This window comes from Chroicocephalus ridibundus, chromosome 1, assembly GCF_963924245.1.
Source record: "Chroicocephalus ridibundus chromosome 1, bChrRid1.1, whole genome shotgun sequence".
NCBI classification, from domain to species: Eukaryota; Metazoa; Chordata; class Aves; order Charadriiformes; family Laridae; genus Chroicocephalus; species Chroicocephalus ridibundus.
Genome location: NC_086284.1, coordinates 66,843,357 through 66,864,122, shown reverse-complemented (window position 1 = coordinate 66,864,122; position 20,766 = coordinate 66,843,357). Strand labels below are relative to the sequence as shown.

The 20,766-nt window shown below is 41.8% G+C and overlaps 1 protein-coding gene across 3 annotated transcripts in view; it reads right to left on the bottom strand.

Annotated features, from left to right (window-relative positions):
- Positions 1-20,766, bottom strand: part of COL4A2 (collagen type IV alpha 2 chain) — a 148,059-nt gene that overhangs the window by 35,624 nt on the left and 91,669 nt on the right. For all 3 annotated transcript variants that reach the window (XM_063337710.1, XM_063337692.1, XM_063337702.1), the window contains exons 5-22: positions 18,634-18,768; positions 18,507-18,551; positions 16,261-16,377; positions 15,471-15,542; positions 13,990-14,025; positions 13,834-13,896; positions 11,476-11,511; positions 10,780-10,821; positions 10,197-10,271; positions 8,933-8,977; positions 7,606-7,668; positions 6,804-6,848; positions 4,318-4,371; positions 3,983-4,049; positions 2,484-2,585; positions 1,923-2,078; positions 915-1,007; positions 442-608 (exon numbers count right to left, since the gene is read on the bottom strand). In XM_063337710.1, coding sequence (XP_063193780.1) covers positions 442-608; positions 915-1,007; positions 1,923-2,078; positions 2,484-2,585; positions 3,983-4,049; positions 4,318-4,371; positions 6,804-6,848; positions 7,606-7,668; positions 8,933-8,977; positions 10,197-10,271; positions 10,780-10,821; positions 11,476-11,511; positions 13,834-13,896; positions 13,990-14,025; positions 15,471-15,542; positions 16,261-16,377; positions 18,507-18,551; positions 18,634-18,768 — 1,413 coding nt within the window. The remainder of the gene's footprint in view (positions 1-441; positions 609-914; positions 1,008-1,922; positions 2,079-2,483; positions 2,586-3,982; positions 4,050-4,317; positions 4,372-6,803; positions 6,849-7,605; positions 7,669-8,932; positions 8,978-10,196; positions 10,272-10,779; positions 10,822-11,475; positions 11,512-13,833; positions 13,897-13,989; positions 14,026-15,470; positions 15,543-16,260; positions 16,378-18,506; positions 18,552-18,633; positions 18,769-20,766) is intronic.

The following is a 20,766-nucleotide window of genomic DNA, read 5'->3' as shown; positions in this document are numbered from 1 at the left end:
TAGGAGGACTTAATGTATTGCAAACAAGAACCTTACATTTCATCAGTTTGACATATGCATCTTATTAGCAACAACCTTAAGGAACTACTGGAATTGTTACCCTTCTAGATGGTCAGATCATACTCTGTACTACAGCTGCTTGAAAGGGGTCTGCTGAAACAGCTTTGTTTAAATGGGAAGTGGACTTTGGATTACGTGGAACTCTTTTGCTCTTCTCAAAACATCCTATTTTCACCTCCATCCTAGCAATTTTTGTCTTTCAGTATTTTGTAGATAGCAATCTGAAAGCTACTGAAATGACACAGAAAGAAATAAATCGCACTTTTCATCGTTTTTCCAGGGAGAATAGCTTGGTTTTTTGGCAGTTTTTTCTTTTCTTTTTTTTCCTTTTTCTTTCTAGTAGGCATATAAAACCATGCACTAAAGAAACAAGTATCTCACTTTTGCTCCAGGGTAGCCAGGAATACCATGTGGTCCTTGATCACCAGGTTCTCCTTTCCTCCCAGGCTGGCCAGGGGTTCCTGGAAAGCCCGGAGGGCCAGGGGGGCCAGTAGAGCCCCTTCTGAGCTCTTCACCCACAAGGCATGTACTGCAATCCCCTTCTTCACCTAGAAAAAGGATTGGAAAGAGAAGAAAGAATGCTCTGTCACAACAAATAGATGTTCAGCTGTATCCATTTTATATATAGGCTTGAGAATACTTGAGTAGTTTCTCAAATGCTTGAGAAAAGCAATTCTTTTTTTTTTTTTTTCTTTTACAAGAAACTAACACAGTGCTTCCTTGCTGTGTTAGCCACCGATTGAATTAATCGGTCCCTGAGCATCTCATAGTTCAATAAACTCAGACTGAATACAATGGGAGCTTTACACAATGCCTAACAGCAGATCATCTATTGAGTTATCGTCATAACCTACCTTTAGGTCCTTTTTGTCCTCTTGGCCCAGGGAAACCTTGCAAGCCAAGTCTACCTGGTGTCCCCTCCTGTCCTTTTAATCCAAAGAGAGAACCTGGAAGTTTAATTAAATAAAAATATAAGTTAATCTACTGTAGATTTACTTTTCTTCTCTTTTCACCTCCCGCACATCTTTTTCTCCACTCTTGCACTGCAGTGTGGTGCTTTTCACAGAGACACAGCACAATCTCAGTCAGAAGTGGCCTCTGGAGGCCACCTGGTCGAACCCTCTGCTTGAAGCAGGGCCAACCTCAAAGTTACAGCAACTTGCTCAGGGCCTTGCCCAGCTGAGTATTGAATATCTCCAAAGATGGAGAGTATATAACCTCTCTGGGCAACCTCTTGTTGCTGTCTGAGCTCCTTAGTGAAGCATCTGATTCCATTTTTCCTATGAACTCCCAAGAGGCAGAGGAAGATAGCAATAAGATTCCTTTGGGCTTTCTCTTCTCCAGGCTAAGGAAGAAATCCAGCTCTCTCAGACACTCCTTGACACTCACATGTCATATGCTCCAGCCCCATAACTACCTTGATCCCCTATGCCTCCCCCAGCCCAAAACAGACCTTCTTTCCTTTCAAATGTTGCCAGGAATGTCTAACAACCATGTAAACCTTTCCTTCATTGAAGAACATTCCCTGGCATAGCTTTCTTCATTGAAGAACTTCCCTAGAAGTGTTCAAGGCCAGGCTGGATGGGGCTTTGAGCAAACTGGTCTAGTGGAAAGTGTCCCTGCCCACGGCAGGGGGGTTGGAACTAGATGATCCTTAAGGTCCCTTTTAACCCAAACTATTCTATGATTCTATGATTCCATGATTCTATGAACATACAACACTTCTCCTCTGTATGTCCTCCCTGCCACCCACTTCATTTCATTCCCTCAATATACTTCCTCACTTTGCCTTGCCAACAGCTATCTTAAAAATAAGCAAAGATGTTCCTGTGAGTTCTCATCATCTCTCTTCATGCACTTACCAGGGGCTCCAGCAGGACCAGGTGGACCACGGAGTCCTGGTGTGCCGTGCTTACCCGGGAACCCAGGCGGGCCCATCTGATAAGCGGGAGATCCTAATTCACCTTTTTCACCTTTTGGTCCCATTTCTCCTGGTAAGCCTGGCTTATCCCCGTCCGCTGAAACAGAACCAGGGAAGAAGTTCAGAACAACGTCTTAGCAATGCCGCTCAAAGAGCTGTAATGTAGCAGAAGGGAAAGTTCATGCAACTGCATCTAGCAGGCAAGGAAAAATGGAGATATTTAGCATAGAGCAAAAATGGTAACTACACTTTTCACTTGAGCAAATCAACAGCAGTTACTGAAGCAAGGCCCTGTCATCATCTCTACTTCAGTTGTTTTGCCAGAGCCCCATCGAGGCTGAAGCAAAATGCTCCTCTCAGTTTTTGCCCCCGCAGTTAGTTATCTACCATGCTGCACTCCATATTCCACAGTCTGCACACATATTTTCCTCACCCCAACCCTGTACCAGTTGAAACTTGCTATAAAGTTAAGCTGTTGGAACATGTGTTGCTGGGATATTACCATCAGAGAATCCGGGAAGACCAGGCAGCCCACGATCTCCCTGCTCTCCTGGGTCTCCCTGAAGTCCAGATGCACCTGGAAAGCCTGGATCACCTCTTGCACCTGAAAGACATCCACAGTTCCACAAAACACACATTACTGTGATGCTATTTGTGACCCATAAATGCTGACTTGTGATACAGTGCAGACTGATCAATTCTTAAAAAGCAAAAATTAGGAGCTTCAAGGGCTTCAGAATACTAGAATTTACAATCGTTTCCTAAAGGCAGCTTTAGAAATGCAAAAACCTGCTACCTCATGCTGCCTCAGTCTGAATAAAGAAACCTGAGAGATTTCTGTAAAGTCCAAATACCCGGGAGCTGAGCATGGCCTGTGACAGGACTGGTGTGGAGCCACCAAGCCCCGGAAGAAGCAGAATATCTCTCAGCTCTTACTAATGCGCTGCTAGAGCTACATTGCTCCTAGGAAGCACAAAAGAGCAGCTCTCTGAGGAGAGCCCCTCCTTTTCCCTACAAGAAGCTCCCAGTGTAGATGTATGATATGTCAGCTTTCCTCTGCTCCCCAGCACCAAAAGCATCTGCCTGGGCCCAACTATTGCCTGCAGAAAGTATTGTCCTTTTGTCAAAGGTCAATGACACTGGAGAACATACGGTGTGTCCAGCCCCCTGCCTGCTTCTTCCTCTCTCTTCACAGTCTCTCCTGCTCCTAAAAGCCTGGCAGGGTATTTGGGCTGATTTGAACAATGTTTTGGCCCTCTTGCCCCTTTCTCTGGGAGGAAGGAAACCATTCATTGTTAGACTCTCTGTCTTTCAACAAGACTAGTAAACTCCACCGTGTGAGGACACAGGCTGGGGCAATGGCACACGATCATCCTTGCTGTTTGCTGGCACCTTCCCTGCAATAGTTTTGGCCTTGGCAAACTGGTATCACCTTCTCTGTGTTTCTAGTCTGGCCAGCCAGAGCCACCACAGCTCTGCAGGACAGCTGACACTGGGTGCTACAAGCCTAGTGAAAAGACCACCAAGGAAATGTGTTGATTTTAAAAAGGAAAAAAAAAATCCTCTTCTATTCCTCAAGGTTTTTTTTAATATTTTTTTTTCTTTCTAAATCTTAGATTATAAGAATGGTCTCCGCTGAGCTGCCATTGCTGCACTTTATGCAGAGTCTCTGAAACAGGACGCAAAAGGCAGACCCTCCCATTCTTCCTTTCACTGGACAACAAAGGCACACACTTCTTTTTGCTTGTTTCTTCTCTATGGACGCAGGAATGCATGGATGCCTTTTCTATAGCAATCCAGCTTCAGCAGGAGAGACAAAGAAGCCACCTGCCTGTAAAAAGGTGATTAGGGCACTCTCTCAGAAGGCAATTATACCTTCTGCAACAGTTCAGCAAACCACAGTTTTTTAAGGAGTTGACTTCTCAGAGTTTCGTGCTTTTGATCTATGTAGAAGGTAGTAAAACGCAGCTGAGGTAAGCAATCTAAGCAAAGAAAACGTACCTTTCCTTGGGATGCGGGAAGGAAAATAGGAAACTGGTCCTGGAGGACCGATCTCGCCTTGCTCTCCCTGTTAACAGAAGTTGAAGTATCACATCTAAGCACATTATTCTAGGGAATTTCTTTTAAAACGGAGAGGTATGCTCGTGAAACACAAAGGAACAGACTTTCAAAAGCACTGACATGACTTTTAAGAAATCTCGGAGATTTCAAGTTAACAAACCACACAACTGGTTCTACAACGATGACAAACACAATTGCTATTACATGACAGAAAAGAAAAGAAAGCAAAATGGCATCTGGCTTATTGCTTCTAGCAAATGAAAGTAAAGCAGTACCTTGCTTCCCCTAGGACCATAGCCACCTGGTGGACCATCAAATCCTGGAAAACCCTGTAATACACATAAAAATGATTGACTTTTCCTTTATCAGAGAGAGAATAAAATTCTTTGGTCTGTAGCAGCTGGCTTCCTCCCATGTTAGCGTGAAAACTATGCAACACAGCTGAGCAGTTTGTCTCCCTGCAGTGTAGCAATTCGGGTACCACCAAGTATCCTCATGTTTTGATGTTCCATCTCCTGGACCAAGCCTAACTCCTGTCAAAGGCCAGGGGGACCTGCTGTGGCGCAGGCTCTGTCGCCCCTGGCAGTGGTGCCGATGGAAGGAGCACCTACGCTCACAGTGTCCCATGGAGGCTGCAGGATGGGGGAGGAGAAAGGGGATGCCCGCTGTGCCAGTTGACCCTGAGACGCATGGGCCAGGCAGCCAGAACACACCAACCTTGCTGCAAGAAGACTAAATGAGTCTGAATCACTACGCGTGGACGTATTTTCACTGGAATGCAAACAGCAAGCAGCGAAATAGCACTGAAGTGCACAGGTCCTTTTTGCTGTTTTCCAAGCGGCTGGAACCTGTTTGGCCAAACAGGCTTTCCCTGGCTGAACAAGAAGAGCTCAGGACCAGTCCTGAAGGCACTTTCATCCACCTCTCCCACCCCCGGGCATGCCATATCCCACAGAAAATTTTCCATGCCTACTCCATCCCTACTCCAATTGTTGTAATATTTAAGGTCATGCCCACTCCATTCTTTTAAAAGGTTTGAAATTCAAAGTACGTGGACTAAAACACATATGGTGAAACATGGTACGCCCTATCACATGAGAGCCTATTGCAGCTGCTGGGGGTGCGCAGAGCAAAGTGTGCATTTCAGAGATGCTGATACAGAAGAGATGACCTCTTCTGTGTGCTCTACTCAGCTTCTTGACAAGTTTTGTTCTCTATAGAAAATGTTCTTATGTACTATGGAAAAGGACTAGTGTTAAAAAAGGTGTGCTTTTAGTAGAAAACAGTGTCCAGATCACCAACTGATACCCACAGATTTGTAAAATTCATGCTGGTTAGATTATTAGCCAGCTTTTTTTAAAATTCAGCATCTCCCGAGTTTCACAGTGGTTACAACTCCTACACAGAACTTGAAAATTAATAACCAGCTCCGTAAGACATTTATGCAGTTTCAAAGCGCTACAAATAGGACAGCAAGATGCCACAAACTGGACCACACACTTCAGAGACCTTTCCAGAATGGCAACTGTACATCACACCATCAGAAAAGGAGCCTCTTGAGTATCAGGTGTAAAATCTCTCTACACTAGGTGGAGCTGGTGGTCTAAAAGTGAAGCCAGCAGCTTCCTAATTAATTGCGACTTCATCTGTGTGCAGGCAGGACTCAACCATCCTTCTTTCTTTCTTAAGAATCGAATCACTCAAAAGTCAACAAAAAGGAGGCTGTCCCCTCTCATACACACGTTATACAATGACACCCCATCCAAACCAATGTACCTTCCACTAAAATTGTTGCCAAGATTCACCCTCAGTAAGGGGAAGCCACTGACCATTTTGGACTGGAGCACGAACCTATGTTAAGGTCAACCAGTGGGCCTTAATGGGTTCTGCATCAGCCTCTCCCTGTACATATTACTGATAGCATATTCTCTTCCACACCACCAGGCTTTGTAATCGGACCCAATAGCTGTGCAAATGTTATTTTTCATATTTCATGTTTTGTGATCGGACCACATAGCTGTGCAAATGTTATTTTTCATATCTCGTGTTCTGTGATCACACCGAATAGCTGTGCCAATGTTATTATTATTCATGTTTCATGTACTTTCATGTCCCATGTGTTTCATGTTATTATTGTTATGCCTTGGTGGCAGGACAAATCCGTAAGCAACTAAGGATGGAGAAGCATGGAAAAGTCAGGCATCCCACAGCAATGGATGGATCTCATGGAAGTGATTTCCAATGCTGACTGAAGAAGCCTTTTCTGAGCACAAACAGAAAATATGAGCTCTTCTCTGACAGAATGCTATTTTAAATATTTGGGTGTGTTTCCATGGGGACAGAGATTTAACTGATATATTTATCAGTTTCCTTCTCTTCTTCTTCTTCTGTGATGTTCCAGATAACCACACATCTCAATGACATCTGCAGAAAGTTATTCAAAAAAGTAAGTTTCTTCACGTAGGAAGACAATTACAGAAATCATGGTCGCAGTAATGGGAACAATGAAAATGACACCTCCCTGTAGTGCTCTTAAAACATGCTCATGTTTTAAGCCAAACAGACTTTAATTATAGGGTTGGGTTTTTTTCACTGATGAGAAAACTAACTGACCCAGAATTATAATGATGGATGAATCCAGACGATATTTGTTAGACTACAGCTGGTGTAATTACAGGCAGAATTTGTCCTCTACAGTTTACTTTTCAGACAGATTTTCTACATATGTGATAGAAACAACAGTCTTACACAAAATACTCACTCTTTCTCCACTGAGTCCTGGAAAACCATTGATGCCAGGCAGTCCCTAGGAAGGCACAAAAAATTAGCAAAATAAAGCGACATCCTAACATCCTAACGCTTAAGAACCGTTATTATTTCTTAGATAAAATAAATCTGACAGCATGAAACTCTAACAGTCAGAGTTCAGATACTTTTTCAATGAGATTATGAGATACGGCGCAAACAGAACAGGTCTGAGATCTAATCTGGTATTTGATTTTTATCTCCTAATCTACACATTGTAAATTGACCACAAAGATTTTAAAGACGGCTGAGATTCTTTTTTAAAATGTATGCTGAGTACTGTTCGCTCTCTGTTTAAGCACTTTAGAAACACTGCCCCCAAAAAAGCATCCATAGATGCTACAATGTAGTAGTACGTAAATTAGCTTTTTTGTGGGGTAACAAGTAACTGGAGTCGATCTCCTGTTTGTTAACCATGGTCCGAAGAGAGCTAAAATGGGAACAGTGAAATACAGTCTGTGCTAAGGACCAAGACAGTAGCTGCGGTTAGTGAGCACAGCTTTCGATAGATGCACAAGGCTCCCCCCCATGATGGTACAGGCATTCCTGTGAGTCCCATAGGGACCTCCTCCCACCACCATTTCAAAAAGGCATTTTCACTTTCCTGTTTCAGGCAGTTCACAGCTGGCCACAACCTGGTGGGCTGAAGAACTATCATTTCTATAGTCTGTTAATCTGCGTTTTGTTCCTGAAGGCAAACTCTCAGCTTGGATTTGCACATTCAGCTGGGTGAATTTTACCTTTAATGAGTCACTCACCCTTTGTCCTGGGAAGCCTATTACCCCTTCTTCACCTTTTTCAGGAGCGTAGAGAAGTACACCCTAGGAAACGTTACAAGTCAGTTCAACGTATTTCTGCATTATGTGCAAAAAAATTGTGACAGTGTTTTATGGAAGCTGAACAGGAAGAAAACATTGTAACACATGGAGGATCTAATAATAGCTGCATGTGAAAGAACTGTTGTCCTTAAAATTAAGTGTAACATGCTTGCTTCATTACAATAGCAGAAGCAGGCCATTAGGGAGAGGACAAGGTTTCCCTCCTATCATCTCCTCCTTCCTTATTTCTTCTGTGGCTGAAACTCTGAAGAAGAGCCAAAGCAATTGCTCAGCTACACAACCAATTAAGCAACTCAGCTTATGCCCAAACTGTAGCTTCAGAGAGCTATTTGGCAAACACAGGCACGCTGCTCTCCATCCTACTATCAAAAAAAAGAAAAGGGAGAAACACATATCCCCTTTTGCTACATAAGCATAAAATCTACGGTTTTCCTAATGTAGTAAAAAAAAAATTCTACGTGTGTAAAATCCGGCCAACAGCTGAAGAACTGGCTAGCAACTGCACATGGAGGGCATCAGGGCTTACACTGCGACCTTCTCCCATAACCTTGTGGAGAAGCTGACCAGACCATCTGAGAAAATAAAGCTCTGCAAAATGCTCGGTGAGGCATCCCTAATTGGTAAAGACTGTATTTTAAACCAGTCTGGGAAGTAAAAAGGAACCACTCAATGGCAAAGCTATTTAGACAGTCTAGAGGTTGCCTGTGAGTTAACTAAACCACATTCAGTCAAGCCTGGCTGACAGCTCCAAAGGATACAGCAACACACGGGATTACTGTCCGCTTACTCAACAGACTTAATGACCAACGAGACCAAAAGTCTGTATGTGCCGGAGAGTAGAATGAAACAGACTGAGAAAATTTCCGTATATACTTCTTTAATGAAATGTAGCGGAAATTTTAAAAGTAGATCAGCAGATCAGCAGCAGTAAAGAGACTTATTAAGTTAACGCTAAAATTAAAAAATGCGTGAGGGAAAATCTTATTTCGGTAAACCAATAAAGAGAGCGACTGATTGCACCGTGGAGTTATAATGTGTCATGTTGTTCAGTTTTTCTAAAGCATCAGAACTGGTGCCTCTGCTTATGTTGCTCCATATCTATATTGCATCATTTCAATGAAGAATGCACCAGTATTAACTCCATTATTTTCTATTATTATTATATATATTATAATTCTATTATTTATATATATTATATATATATATACTATTATTATTCGTCTTTGTTCTTCTCCACTTGACTTACTGGAGCTCCAGCCTCCCCTTTTTGTCCACGTTCTCCTCTTTCACCCTAACAAGAAAGAAAAAGTATTCAGATATGTTAGGCATTCCCATTTAACGTTTCAGTAACTTTTCTACAACACCAAGTGACAAACATTTACCAAGAGAAAAAACACTACTCTGTTCTTTATTCATACACTTCTCACATGAAATGCCTGTTTTCATAAGGAGTTTGTAAAGTTGCCTTTTAAAAAAACTATTTGATAATTTTTCTGAAAATGTTTCTAGGAACGTGAACACCTCAGGTTGCTTCCAAGTTTGTTCGTGAGATGTCTGAGTGGTGAGCTCCTGAGCAATGCCTATGAATAAATGCCCATTCTCTCATTTTTACCTACTGATCATCTATGAATTGTCTGACCAGAGGCAAGAGCTCCTGTTAGGATGAGACAAATCATAGCCTAAAGTCTACTCGCTGTATTGATGGTATCTCCATTGACTATAAAGGCTCTCCAGATAAGTGGCTCATATGCAGCCATTTCTGCTTAGTCATGGAAATCCCAGCATGTACGTTACTTAACGCAGAGTGCAGACCACCAAAAGCATTTTTAGATCTTTCAGTACTATACCAATTTACTTATTTTACTGCAGAAATTGCATGAGCCACGGGAACTTTCTAACTTCAAGATTAGGAGGAAAAATTACTGGTCTGGAGGTTGGTGTCTGATACAGAATATACACATACAGTGTATGAGTACCTCTGCTCCCAGCAAGAAGCAACAGATGACCATAAACTGCATCTTGCTGTTCAGGATTTCTCCAATACATATTAGCAAGCCTTAATTGTATACAAATATCTGCACCATATAGATTAGTTATATAAACAAACACAATAATTCAGATAGCTTCCCTAAAGATACACTTCTTTCACAGGAAGAAAATTTTGCTCACTGTTATGAAAAATAAGATATTGAATGATTTCTCAGCAGGTACTTCTGCTCGTAAAATGAGAAGGTGTGAGTTATGGCCAGCAGTTGCATACTTAAACACAAAGAACAAGTTTGCCTAAGGTACCTCTAGTCTGTGAGAACTCCTTTCTGAATGACCTGAGCCACCATAGTTTCAATAAATACTTCATGATCCAAGCTATACGGGAAAGTAGCAGATTTCTCTTTTGGTCTCCTGAAGTCTTATAAGTACTCTATGTAAAGGCACGTTTGTACAATAGTTTCGTTTTGTTATTGCAGAGCTCTTAGTTCCTTGTGTATTTCGTCAAAATACCCTGTAGTTACCTTGTGTTTGTCAGAGGGGACACCCATCAGTTCTCTTGTAGGAAGCCCAGGTGGACCTGGAGGACCTGGGGGGCCCTGCAGGAAAAGCATAAGGGTACGTTTACCAACAGTTGTAATACCTTGATCAGCACAGGGTCTAAGGAACTGCAACAAAAGGAGCAATGCAGATTTCCCCCTGCTAGGAGTATGGCTCTCAACCTCTGAATAGATTGATGGCAAGGTAAATTTATTTTGTGATGGATTAACATATAGCAATACCTGCTCTTGCCCTATATGTTTCCAGAATGACAGTAAAGATTATTGCTTTGTATAAAGCAGTCTGGCTCTAGAAATTTCAGAAGCGTTACCTCTGTGTTGGTGTAAAGGAGGGCGCAGCTAGACCTAGACATGTAGAAGTTAGTTCAGCTATGACATTCCTTATGAAGACTATCATTACTTTCAAAGCTATATTTGTTTGGTTTTCTCCTATAATTACACAATACAAGTGCAAATTAAGAAAGTATTTAAAATAGGTTCCTTTATAAATAGCAAATAACATCAACCTGTCCTTTAGCAGTGATTTGATTCATTAGTTTTCCTTTACCTGTTCACCTTTTTCTCCATAGAAGCCAAGGCCCCTGTTGCCCTGTAAAAACAATAGGTCAAGATTTACTAAGTGTACGACTCAGTTTTCTAATGTAAAATAGACTTAGGCTTTTTCAGGCTTACAAGTTTGTAGGACACTGCTGAAGAACTGCAATCAAATAATAGTCTAGGTTAACCTCAAAGTATTTTTATAGATTTAAAAGTATTTTTATAGGCCTAAACCTTCAGAAAGACAACTCTAATTAAAATCTCCTGCTACCAGTGCTTCTTACAACAGATTTTGAGTCATTCACTGAGTAATGTCGTGAAAAGATCAAGCATTTCTTTCGCAAGTTTTTTAATGGCCCTGAATTTTAAATGAAAATACCTAAGTGGGCTGGAACAATGGACTCGTATATTTTTTCCGCTGAGATATAATTGAATCTTGTAAAGACTGCAAGGATTCTCTGTTCATGGGAAGCTACTGTGACTACAGCAGCAAATTAAATCTGGCTCTAGAACTGGTTTAATCTTTTCAGGGTAGGCGATCCCAGTGTAAGATTAACTTCTCGTGGTATGCAGCCAACACAGAAGGTCTTGTGCTGCACAGCCTTTGGTGCAGCCTGTGGTTCTTTATTTTACTGCCTTCAAGTGGGTCTTGGATAAACCTCAGCGACACAAAATCAACATAAACAACTCTGACACAAAGACTTACTTGTGGCCCTTGTGGTCCTGGGGGCCCTGGTGGTCCCTGGGGAAACACAATAGGGGAGAGCAAGTTACTTGTTGCTTTCTAAACAATGTGTGCAGGAGGCCAGTTACTTTATATCTGAAATATAGGCATATATTTAGAAGGCACCGTATTCCTCAGCATTCAATGTGCTATCCTCACGATATTAGCTGTGTTTACTGTCTGAAAAATATCCTTCTAAACCACACCGTAATCTTTCCTAACAGTCTCCCAGCTTAGACCTAATGAAATCCCCTTTTTATTTCAAGCAATAAGAACTTGTGCTTTTGGATCCTGACCTAGTAACATTTTAAGCTCATACTTAAAGTTAAGCACGTCTTTAAGTGCTTCACTGGATTGGTGTCTTGGTACTGCATCCATCTGTAAAGGGAGCTGAATGACCATATGCAGCTCAGATTACCTATTTGGTATTGCACAGAATGGAATCAAACAAAGATGGTGGGAAATGAAACTATAACAGGAAAAAAAGCTCCCAGAGTCTTAGAAGAAGAGCAGTAGGAAAGCTCCTACTTGTATCTCCACTAATTGGAGACACAACTTGCCTTGATTCAGTCAGCTATGGTAGTTAACAGGCTCCAAAGGGCTGTACCCATTAAAAACTCTGTCAAATGTGGGAAAGGTGGGGTGAATAAGAAGCATGAGCTGTTCAGAGAGGAAGATGGTGAATAAGAGGCAGAGAAAAGAGAGTGAGCTGTAGATCCATCCATCCACCTACTGAGCCCTGAAGGGGATGTAACTGCGTTATGCAAAATCAAGCCCAACTTGCAAGGAAAAGATAACAACATTCCGATGGGACCTGAACTTGCTATGCATCTCTGCTTTGCTATGTATCCTCCTGTGCATAAACAATTGACATCTTCTGAAAAAAAACCACTTTTGAATCAGTTTTGGTTAGCCATGTAGTCTGTGAGCCGTTGCCTAATCTACTGGGCAGATGCGCTGTGCAGGGCATCCCACTGCCTGGAGGCCCTGCAAGGACCTGGGAGAGCCACACTTGCCTTCATGTGGGATCTAGTACTTAGGGAAGAGGAATGATGCAAGTTCAGACCAGGGAAACACTCCCAGGTCCCTCTCACAGGTGAGCCACTGCTTTAGAAATAGTAAATACAGTTGGATATATTTTGTTAAGAGCTGGAGATGGTGGCAATCCATCTACTCTAGAACAGTGTTCAAAAGAGATGTTGCCAAGATGGCAACCAGAGAGATGCAGTCATGGGGCTCAGAAAATGCATGGTTCACAGCATATTCGTATGGTTCATCCAAGACAGTGCACTGGGAATATGAGCCATTGCAGGCTGGGCTTCTCTGTGAAGCTCATGAACCTCGTGGGTTCACTCTAGAGAAAGAGTAAGTAAAGGTCTGAGGAGGTTTTCCTTCAGGAGGACCAGAGCAGAAAGACAAGGTGCAGTTTACTCCAGATGATAAAACAGGCAATGCAGAAAATTAACTTTGGAAAGGCTTACGGTACTGTGGATTTAGTCCAAGAAATATCCTTTTTTGGCGGGGGGAGGGAAGGTGTCCCTGCAAAAAGCTGTGGAGGCCGTGTGTAAGAAGCACTAAATTATTTTTTTTTCTTCCCCAAATCAGAGATGCAGACCAGGTCTGAAGTGAATTTTGACAAAACAAACAAAAAAACAAACAAAAAAGCAAATGCTATGAAGTTGTCTTACAGGAAAATAAAGCAAGGCTAAAAAAAATGAAATAAATTGAATTTGAACATCTGCTTCTCACCCACAAAACCATTAACCATGGTAATAAGAAATGTAGAAAATGGTATCTGAAGAGAACACAAACTTCCCAAAGAACTATTCTGCAACGGTCGTCAACGTCAATGCTGTAAATGTTGATTTTGGAAAAAATGACCAAAAACCAGTTTAAAAATAAAATTGTATTCTAAGTACTAATGAAGAATGCTATTTATTCAGTCTCCTGTGGGAAGTGTGGAGAGCTAATATACATATCCTTTATGAGTAGAAAAGATTTAGGACCTGATATCTTTGATAACTCAGTGTAGGGGGATGTAGACTGGACTGCATTCAATAATCTTTACAAACATTACTCTTTAAAGGAGGTTAAAGAAATACAATATAAATCAAAAGCCTCTGGCAATACAGGGTGAAAACAACTATACATCTTTTTGCAATATTCATCCTTGTAGAATCAGTGCTCTTCAAAAGGTTTTGCACCCAAGGACACCTACTTGCTATTTCTAAACTGTCTTTTCTATCCACTTGGTAGGTTACAATCGAACATAAAGGAACCTGCTGAGATGATGATTCTATTAGGTTGATTTCCTACAGAACATATTTTAAACATACTTACTGGTCTTCCTCGCTCTCCTCTTGGACCAACAGGTCCTTGAATACCCAGCGTACCCGGAGGTCCCTTTAAATTAAAAAGAAACCCAACCATCAATTAGTGTTGTTCTGATATCAGTTACTAATGATGCTTTATCACATTCGCTGTAGTACTACTTACAGGAAAGCCAATGAACCCTGGATCCCCAGGTTCCCCCTAAAAAAAAACCACCAAGAAGTAAAAAATGCAATAAACACTATATACAAAATTGAATAAAATCTTTTTCTCACTCATTGATTTTTTTCTCATTCCAAAAGCTCAACAAAGCATACAATGCTACACAAACCCTTATGTAGAGATGCTGAGATAACCAAATGTGGGCTACATGGATTTTGTACTTAGTATATATAGTATAGTTGCATGCAATACAGTAGGAGGGTACAAAGTCGGCTAGGGAAGTTAGAGATCCAAACTAGAAGGCTGAAATGGACAACAGACCACGTTTAATTCTTTTTTGAAAAGTCCTATCTAACCAGTGGCTTCATTAGGGCTATAACCTTTGCTGAAACGTACAAGCTCATTTTTCATGAGTTGCATGGGAATTACCGAATCATTTTGATTCTCTTCTGAGTCACTAAAAGCATTTGGAACATACTGTTTTCAGTGACCACATATTTTAACTGCAGTACATGTTGAAATGTTTTTTGAAATTGGATCCAAAAATGTTCTAGCGCAAAGACCTTCCAATACCCATAAATAATGCGGTATTCAGTCCAGACACCTTCAATCATTTTGAATTGCATCCTTACTATCTAGTTAATTTGAGTTTAGTTAACAGAAGAATTTGTGGGACCAAGTACTTTCTAAAATGAATACAGGTGTCAGTACCTATCCTTGGTCACAATATACTTGAGCAATTCTTAATCATTACTTAATCATTACTAATAACTAATAAGTGCAGATTTAAAGAGTTTCTGAAAGGAAAAGAAGATTCCATTAAAAAATATAGGCAACTTAGAAATATGTCAGCAGAGAAACCTATTTTGGCACTCATCACTGGCACCAGCAGATCCCTTCTGTGCTGAGTACAGTTCAGATGTAGCTTTGTACATAAATTTGTCACAATTTATACTCTAACAGCATATGTAACCCCCTTATCTTTATCTGATACCTTCATATTCTACAAGGCTATATATATGAGAAAAAGCTGCAAGTGATTACAAAACCAGTTTTAAGGATTAGATACAGTAAAAGACTTTATCCCAAGTCAACCAAACTCCTGCATGAAAATTATACAGAAAGGATGCTAATGTTAAATACAATCATTCAGCCGACAAAATAATGGCGAAGGAATGATTTTGCCATGCATGATACAAAGGCAGTCATCAAATAAAGAGGGTAATTCTTGAACTACAACATCTCCGGTGCCTCTGCAATCCATCAGTAGGCTGGAATTCCTTGCAAATAACTGAGTGGGGAGATTTTTTCCCTGGATATCAGATAGACTTTGCTGTAACCAGAGAAAGCAGAAGCTGCCTTGCAAAGCCCACACAGAATTGAAGTGGGCCTCTTGGGACGTGTCTGTCAGAGTGTAAGAAAGAATAACTCTCCATCACCTGCTTGTAAAACAGTACCAAGCATGAATAAGTCACAGGACGTACCCTATATCGGCTTGCGATGTCCGGTGGCAGTATATAAGGCTCCCCCTTCTGGCCCTTTGGCCCCTGGACTCCCTGGAGGTGACCAAAAAGATAACAGAAGTAAGGTTTCACATCATATATGTTAACACATAAACAGCTAAGAGTAATGAAAAATTTTGTTGGAGTTTTCATGGGTGTATACATACTGCTGTTTAGAGGAAAAGGCTATGCCTAGCTTTGGAAAGTCATGGTTTAAAAACAAAGTGTAAACCCTCACAGTACATAAAAGAATGAATTTCCAATCCTGGGGGAAGAACACCCCATTACCTGGGAATGGTATTACGGGGTCGCACCTTTGAGCTAGAGCAGCAGCTGCAGCTCCCCAGGGTTGACACGTGCCCTGGTAAATCCAGGAGCCCCAGTGCTCACCTTGGCACGATCCTACATATCGCGCCATGGAAAGCCAATACTTTGGCCATGGGACAGAGAAAGGAAAGGTTACTTTCATCAGGAACTCTGAGTTTAATCTTCTTTCATTGCCGTTGGGTAAAGCTGTACAGGTTTTCCTGAAGTAATTTCCCCACAAGACCTACGTGACAGGTCTTGTCTGGCAGATCGCCCAGCCCTGGCTGCAATTTAATAACTAAGCATAGTGCCATGGTAAGTCCATGGTAAGTCCACATGGATGCTCTGGTAGGCCAAATGGGAGCTCCATTAAAAGATGTCCAATTCACTTCCAACACACATGTGAATGAAACTCACTTCAACAACGGTCTTAGCTTCAGGTACTCACTCACTGCTGGCTACTTACGATGGTACCAGGGAAACCAGCGAGTCCAGGAGTTCCCGAGTCACCAGGGTCACCTACTGTCCCGTTACAGCCATCATGACCCGGTTTCCCCCTTGATCCTGGCTGCCCTGGATGACCCTGTGGAGGAAAAAAAAAAAGTGTTTATCTATCCATCTGTTTCTAGTTTTCCTTTTCCTGTAGTCACACAGTATTTAGACATTCTCACATTGAGCCCAAGGCTTCGATCCATGGGAAACTATGATTTTCAAAGACAGAAACAGACAGTGCCTTTTTTTAATATAGCTGCAGCTTGAACCAGATGCCCCAGACAGCATGAAAAAATGAGTAGTGAAGGACCTTTCAGAAAGGGTAGGAAAGCTATGTTCAATGCAGGCTCTGTTAAGCAGAGAACTAAGCCAGATGAGGCTGCTGTGCAGGGAGCCACCAAGAACTGGGATTGTTAAGCATTTCAGTGCTTCATACTGCAAGAGTGGGAATAAAGGTTCCTCACTGGCTTTGAACAGCTTCCAAGCCGGGAAAAAAGTCAGAGATGCTTTTGGAGCTAGGTTAAGTGTCGTGATGAGGCTGTAAGTATGGAAGAAAACAGCAGGGATCAAAGCAAGGCAGCCGGGGGCACTGCAGAAACTCCACATGGAGCCTCTGAAAAGTTACTCCTGTCTCAAACTGGATTTCCATTGCTGAGCCTACATTCACCTTAATTGCTCTTACTTCTGGTTTGCACTGAGGCTGATGAGAAGCAAATCTGCCCTTGAGCAGCTCTTTCTTCCCAGGGACTCAGCCAGAACAACCAGAAACTAATATAAAACATTTCTCCGTTCTCCTCTATCTAGAGGAAGTTTTCTCTTTGCTTCTGCTTTCTTGCTTAGAAGAAGAAAGAAATCTGCCCACGTCCTTACCTAACTCCATCAGGTACTGGCATTCCTCACCCCAGAAGAGATGGCCACCATCCTCTCTTGGCCTCCAGCCCCACATCCTAGCACTGTGCCATTACCGTTCGTACACGTGCCTACCTATTTGCCTTCCAATGGTCAGTGTTAAGTCTTGGCCTGAGAAAACTCGTTGGAGAATGTAAGCGAGTAGGAAGGGCAAGGGACATTGAGGAGAGGACACAAAGAGCATGCAGGTTCAAGAGCTGTCTCAAGGTATTTATCCCTCACAACACAACGTGCAGAGGTCGGGAAGGCATGGCTAAAAAAGAAAATATGGTAAGGTGGGGAGAAGTGGTCCAGCTATAGCAACGCGGAGCTTCGCAGGGAAGCGATTTACTCTCCTTCCCAGAACGTTAGAGTGCTTAGAAAAAAGTCAGTAAGATGTGGTGAGATGAACAAGATCCTTGGCTCCAGGAGTGTTAATAGGAACGGGAAAGAGAGTCTTCTGCTTTTCCTTTAAGAGTGAGAAAGAGGGAGAGGAGGAAGATTGTGAGAGAGAAAGCCCTGAAACTCGATAGGGAGCTCTTCTGGAAACAAAAAAAAAGGGTGAAAGCAGAGTGGATGTGGATGCGTGGGCTGCAGAGCGGGGCCCCGGTGTCAGGGAGCACTACAAAGGAAACCCAAGCCTGGGAACTCTGTCCAGGGATTCCAGTGACTCAGATTTCTTTGTTATTTTATGACACAAGATGTAAAGAAGTGTAAGCTGGGAAAATACTGTGCTGTGAACTTTACCCGCTTTTCCTCTTTGAATGTTTCACTTTCATGGACCTGGTCAATTTGTTCAAAGTTTGACACTGTTTAGTGTTCAGTAAGTTTTTTAAGACTATCTCAAGCATGCCATGCGAGCTATAAAGCAAATAACAATGGTTAGTACTCTTAAACTCATTGGTCTTTCTATGTGCTTTGCAGCTCTGAAATAATTAAGGAATGACCCACTGGTGTCCTTCGCTCACAAGCTTAAGAGATGTGAAGTACTTATCTCACAGCTCTTTCCTACAAAAGAACATACTTAGCTGGGTAACCTCCAGGGACACAGGAAACTTCCGTCCTTTCTTGTCCCCTTTACAAGGGGATTTCTCCACAGGACAAAGCAAATGGGCCTTAATTATCCGAGGGAACGAGAGGAAGCACAGATTCTGCTCTCTCGTCGTGTATCTGCAGTTCCACTCACTTCAACAAATACCCTTAGCTTAAAAGTGTGTACGTGGCTGATGCAGAATTTAGCCCAGAGATTTTAATTAAAGTACAAAGGCGTTAAACTAGCCTGCAGTATTTGCAGTTGGTGATTTCTTAAAGATGAGGTAACTGGCTACTTACAGGAATGCCATCTGCCCCGGGGAATCCAGTGACTCCTCTTTGCCCCTGGAGGGAAACAGCACAATTAAAATGATGTTCTGCCCAGTATTTTGCTCATTAGCTAAACCATCTGATATTCAAAAGTTACCACTTCTCCTTTGGGTCCACTTATTCCTGGATATCCTCTTTCACCTTTGTGACCTTTGGGACCTTGCACTCCTGGGATCCCCATCAATCCTGGTGGTCCAGTGAACCCCTGTGATCCAAGAAGTCCTGGCTGGCCCTGATAAAAATAATAAAAAAGCATTTATTTAGGAACAGTTGTGAAGCATGAAGCCAGATTAGTTATCACTGACGCAACGGAGTCAATTTCTGGAAGAGATAATAATCACAGAATCTCCTTCCATTCCAGTAGGCCAGATTCTCTGATGAACGTCATCTGTAAACACCACACAGAGAAACTCCAGCAACAGCGACCACGTAGTGCGTGACAAAATCCATACATGGAAATTAACACTCAAATCAATATTCACTACCTGAATATTCATGGCTGCTCTATGAAATAGTGTTTTCTTTGGAATAAGGCTTCTCAAGAGTGATTCTCACTGACCTACAACTTAATCAATTACACTCCAAGCAAATAAAATGTGCTAAATTGTGAAATCTGCTTAGTGGCCGTATTTCTTACAGATGGAGCCCGATATTTAATGGCAGGATTTTCTGTCTCTTTGGAGATGATAATTCTACTTAGCAGTGGAGCCTGAAACTGATTAGATGCGCACGCATCCACACAGGTCGAAGAGCTGCAGGCAGGGCTCCCTTGTCCTTCTCCCTTCCAGCGCTGGTTCGGCTCTTCAGGCCACTTCAAACATTGTTTAAAAATAATCCCCTGTTGACTGCCAACATCACAGGGCTCAACAGGGGAAAAAATCATTTTGAAATGACACAATGGTGGTTTAAGTAATGGGTTGTGACAGTATGTCTGAGATCTGTGAACCAAAGTATTTGAAAGCCATTCCAGACGTAGTGTCACCAAAGGCCCATATGTTTTGCATGCTCTACGGTACTCAGTGCCCTAATGACACTAATAGTAAATTGCTGCAATCTTTTCTGGAGAAATATGCTTCAATGGCACAAAGCACCATCTACCAAGACGTTCTAATTAAGCTGGTTCTAATGAAAGTATTTTTAAAATGCAATTAGATTTTTCACAGAGCAGTGTGAAGCAGCATCAATATCTCACAAAGCAAGAGTTACAGCAAAACACGATCAGACAGATACATATTTATTCAAATGAGACAAAAAAAAATAAATAGCATCTTGTTTCAGTATAAAATACTTACACTCTCACCTATGCCTGGAAAGAAAGAGCTAGAAGATGAACACATTCCCTGTCCAAGAAGGATAACAGTCCAACTTCATTCAATGCCATTGAGGTGCAAGGAGTGGAGGAGGGCAGTGTGGGGACTTGAAGAAATGAACCTGAAAATATCCTAATTTCTTTGTATGCAGAAAGTTGTAGTAAAGATACTGAACAATGCCTTATTGATTTTAGGCAAACTTTATTTTATTCTCCTATTGAAGGACAGGCACATTTGTGACACACTTTCAAAACTTCATTGTCAACCACCTATCTGTAATTAACATTTATCTATGCTACAGTTGTGTTAATATCGCAAACGCGAAACAATCACTATGACTGAAACACAGCTTACTTCCAATTTAAAAAACAAACCAATTTTCCACACTGCTTTCACGGAAAATGGCTGTCACAACAGTTGGAGTAGGTTTTTATATTTTAAATCCTATTGTAGCGTATCAAATGAGTCCATACTGAGAAGATGACATGGCCAAACAAAGTACAAAACTCAGTGCAATTTTTTTTGTTGGGAGAAGGAAAATGAGCCAGTACGAAGAATGAACTACCTGGAGTTTCTCAGGACAAGCCACCAGGATGGATCTCTCACAGTATGGATCTTTTGTTATACTGTTAGGATTCATTTGACAAAACTGATGGTTTAGGAGCATTGCCAAAGGACACCGGGGATTTAAGTGTTTGAGCCATCAGCGTGAAAGAGAATCTCTCCTCTGCTTACAACCAAGCCCAACTTTATATAGCATCCCTACTTCTAAACCAAGCCTGCTCATGTGGATTATCAGGTGCTAGGAGGCCAACGCATTTTCAAGTTAACAAACTAAGACGTAACAAAGGTTATATGAATACATATAAAATATAATATTGTTTGTGTTGGCAGGAGGCATAAGCATCTAAAAAGCGGCT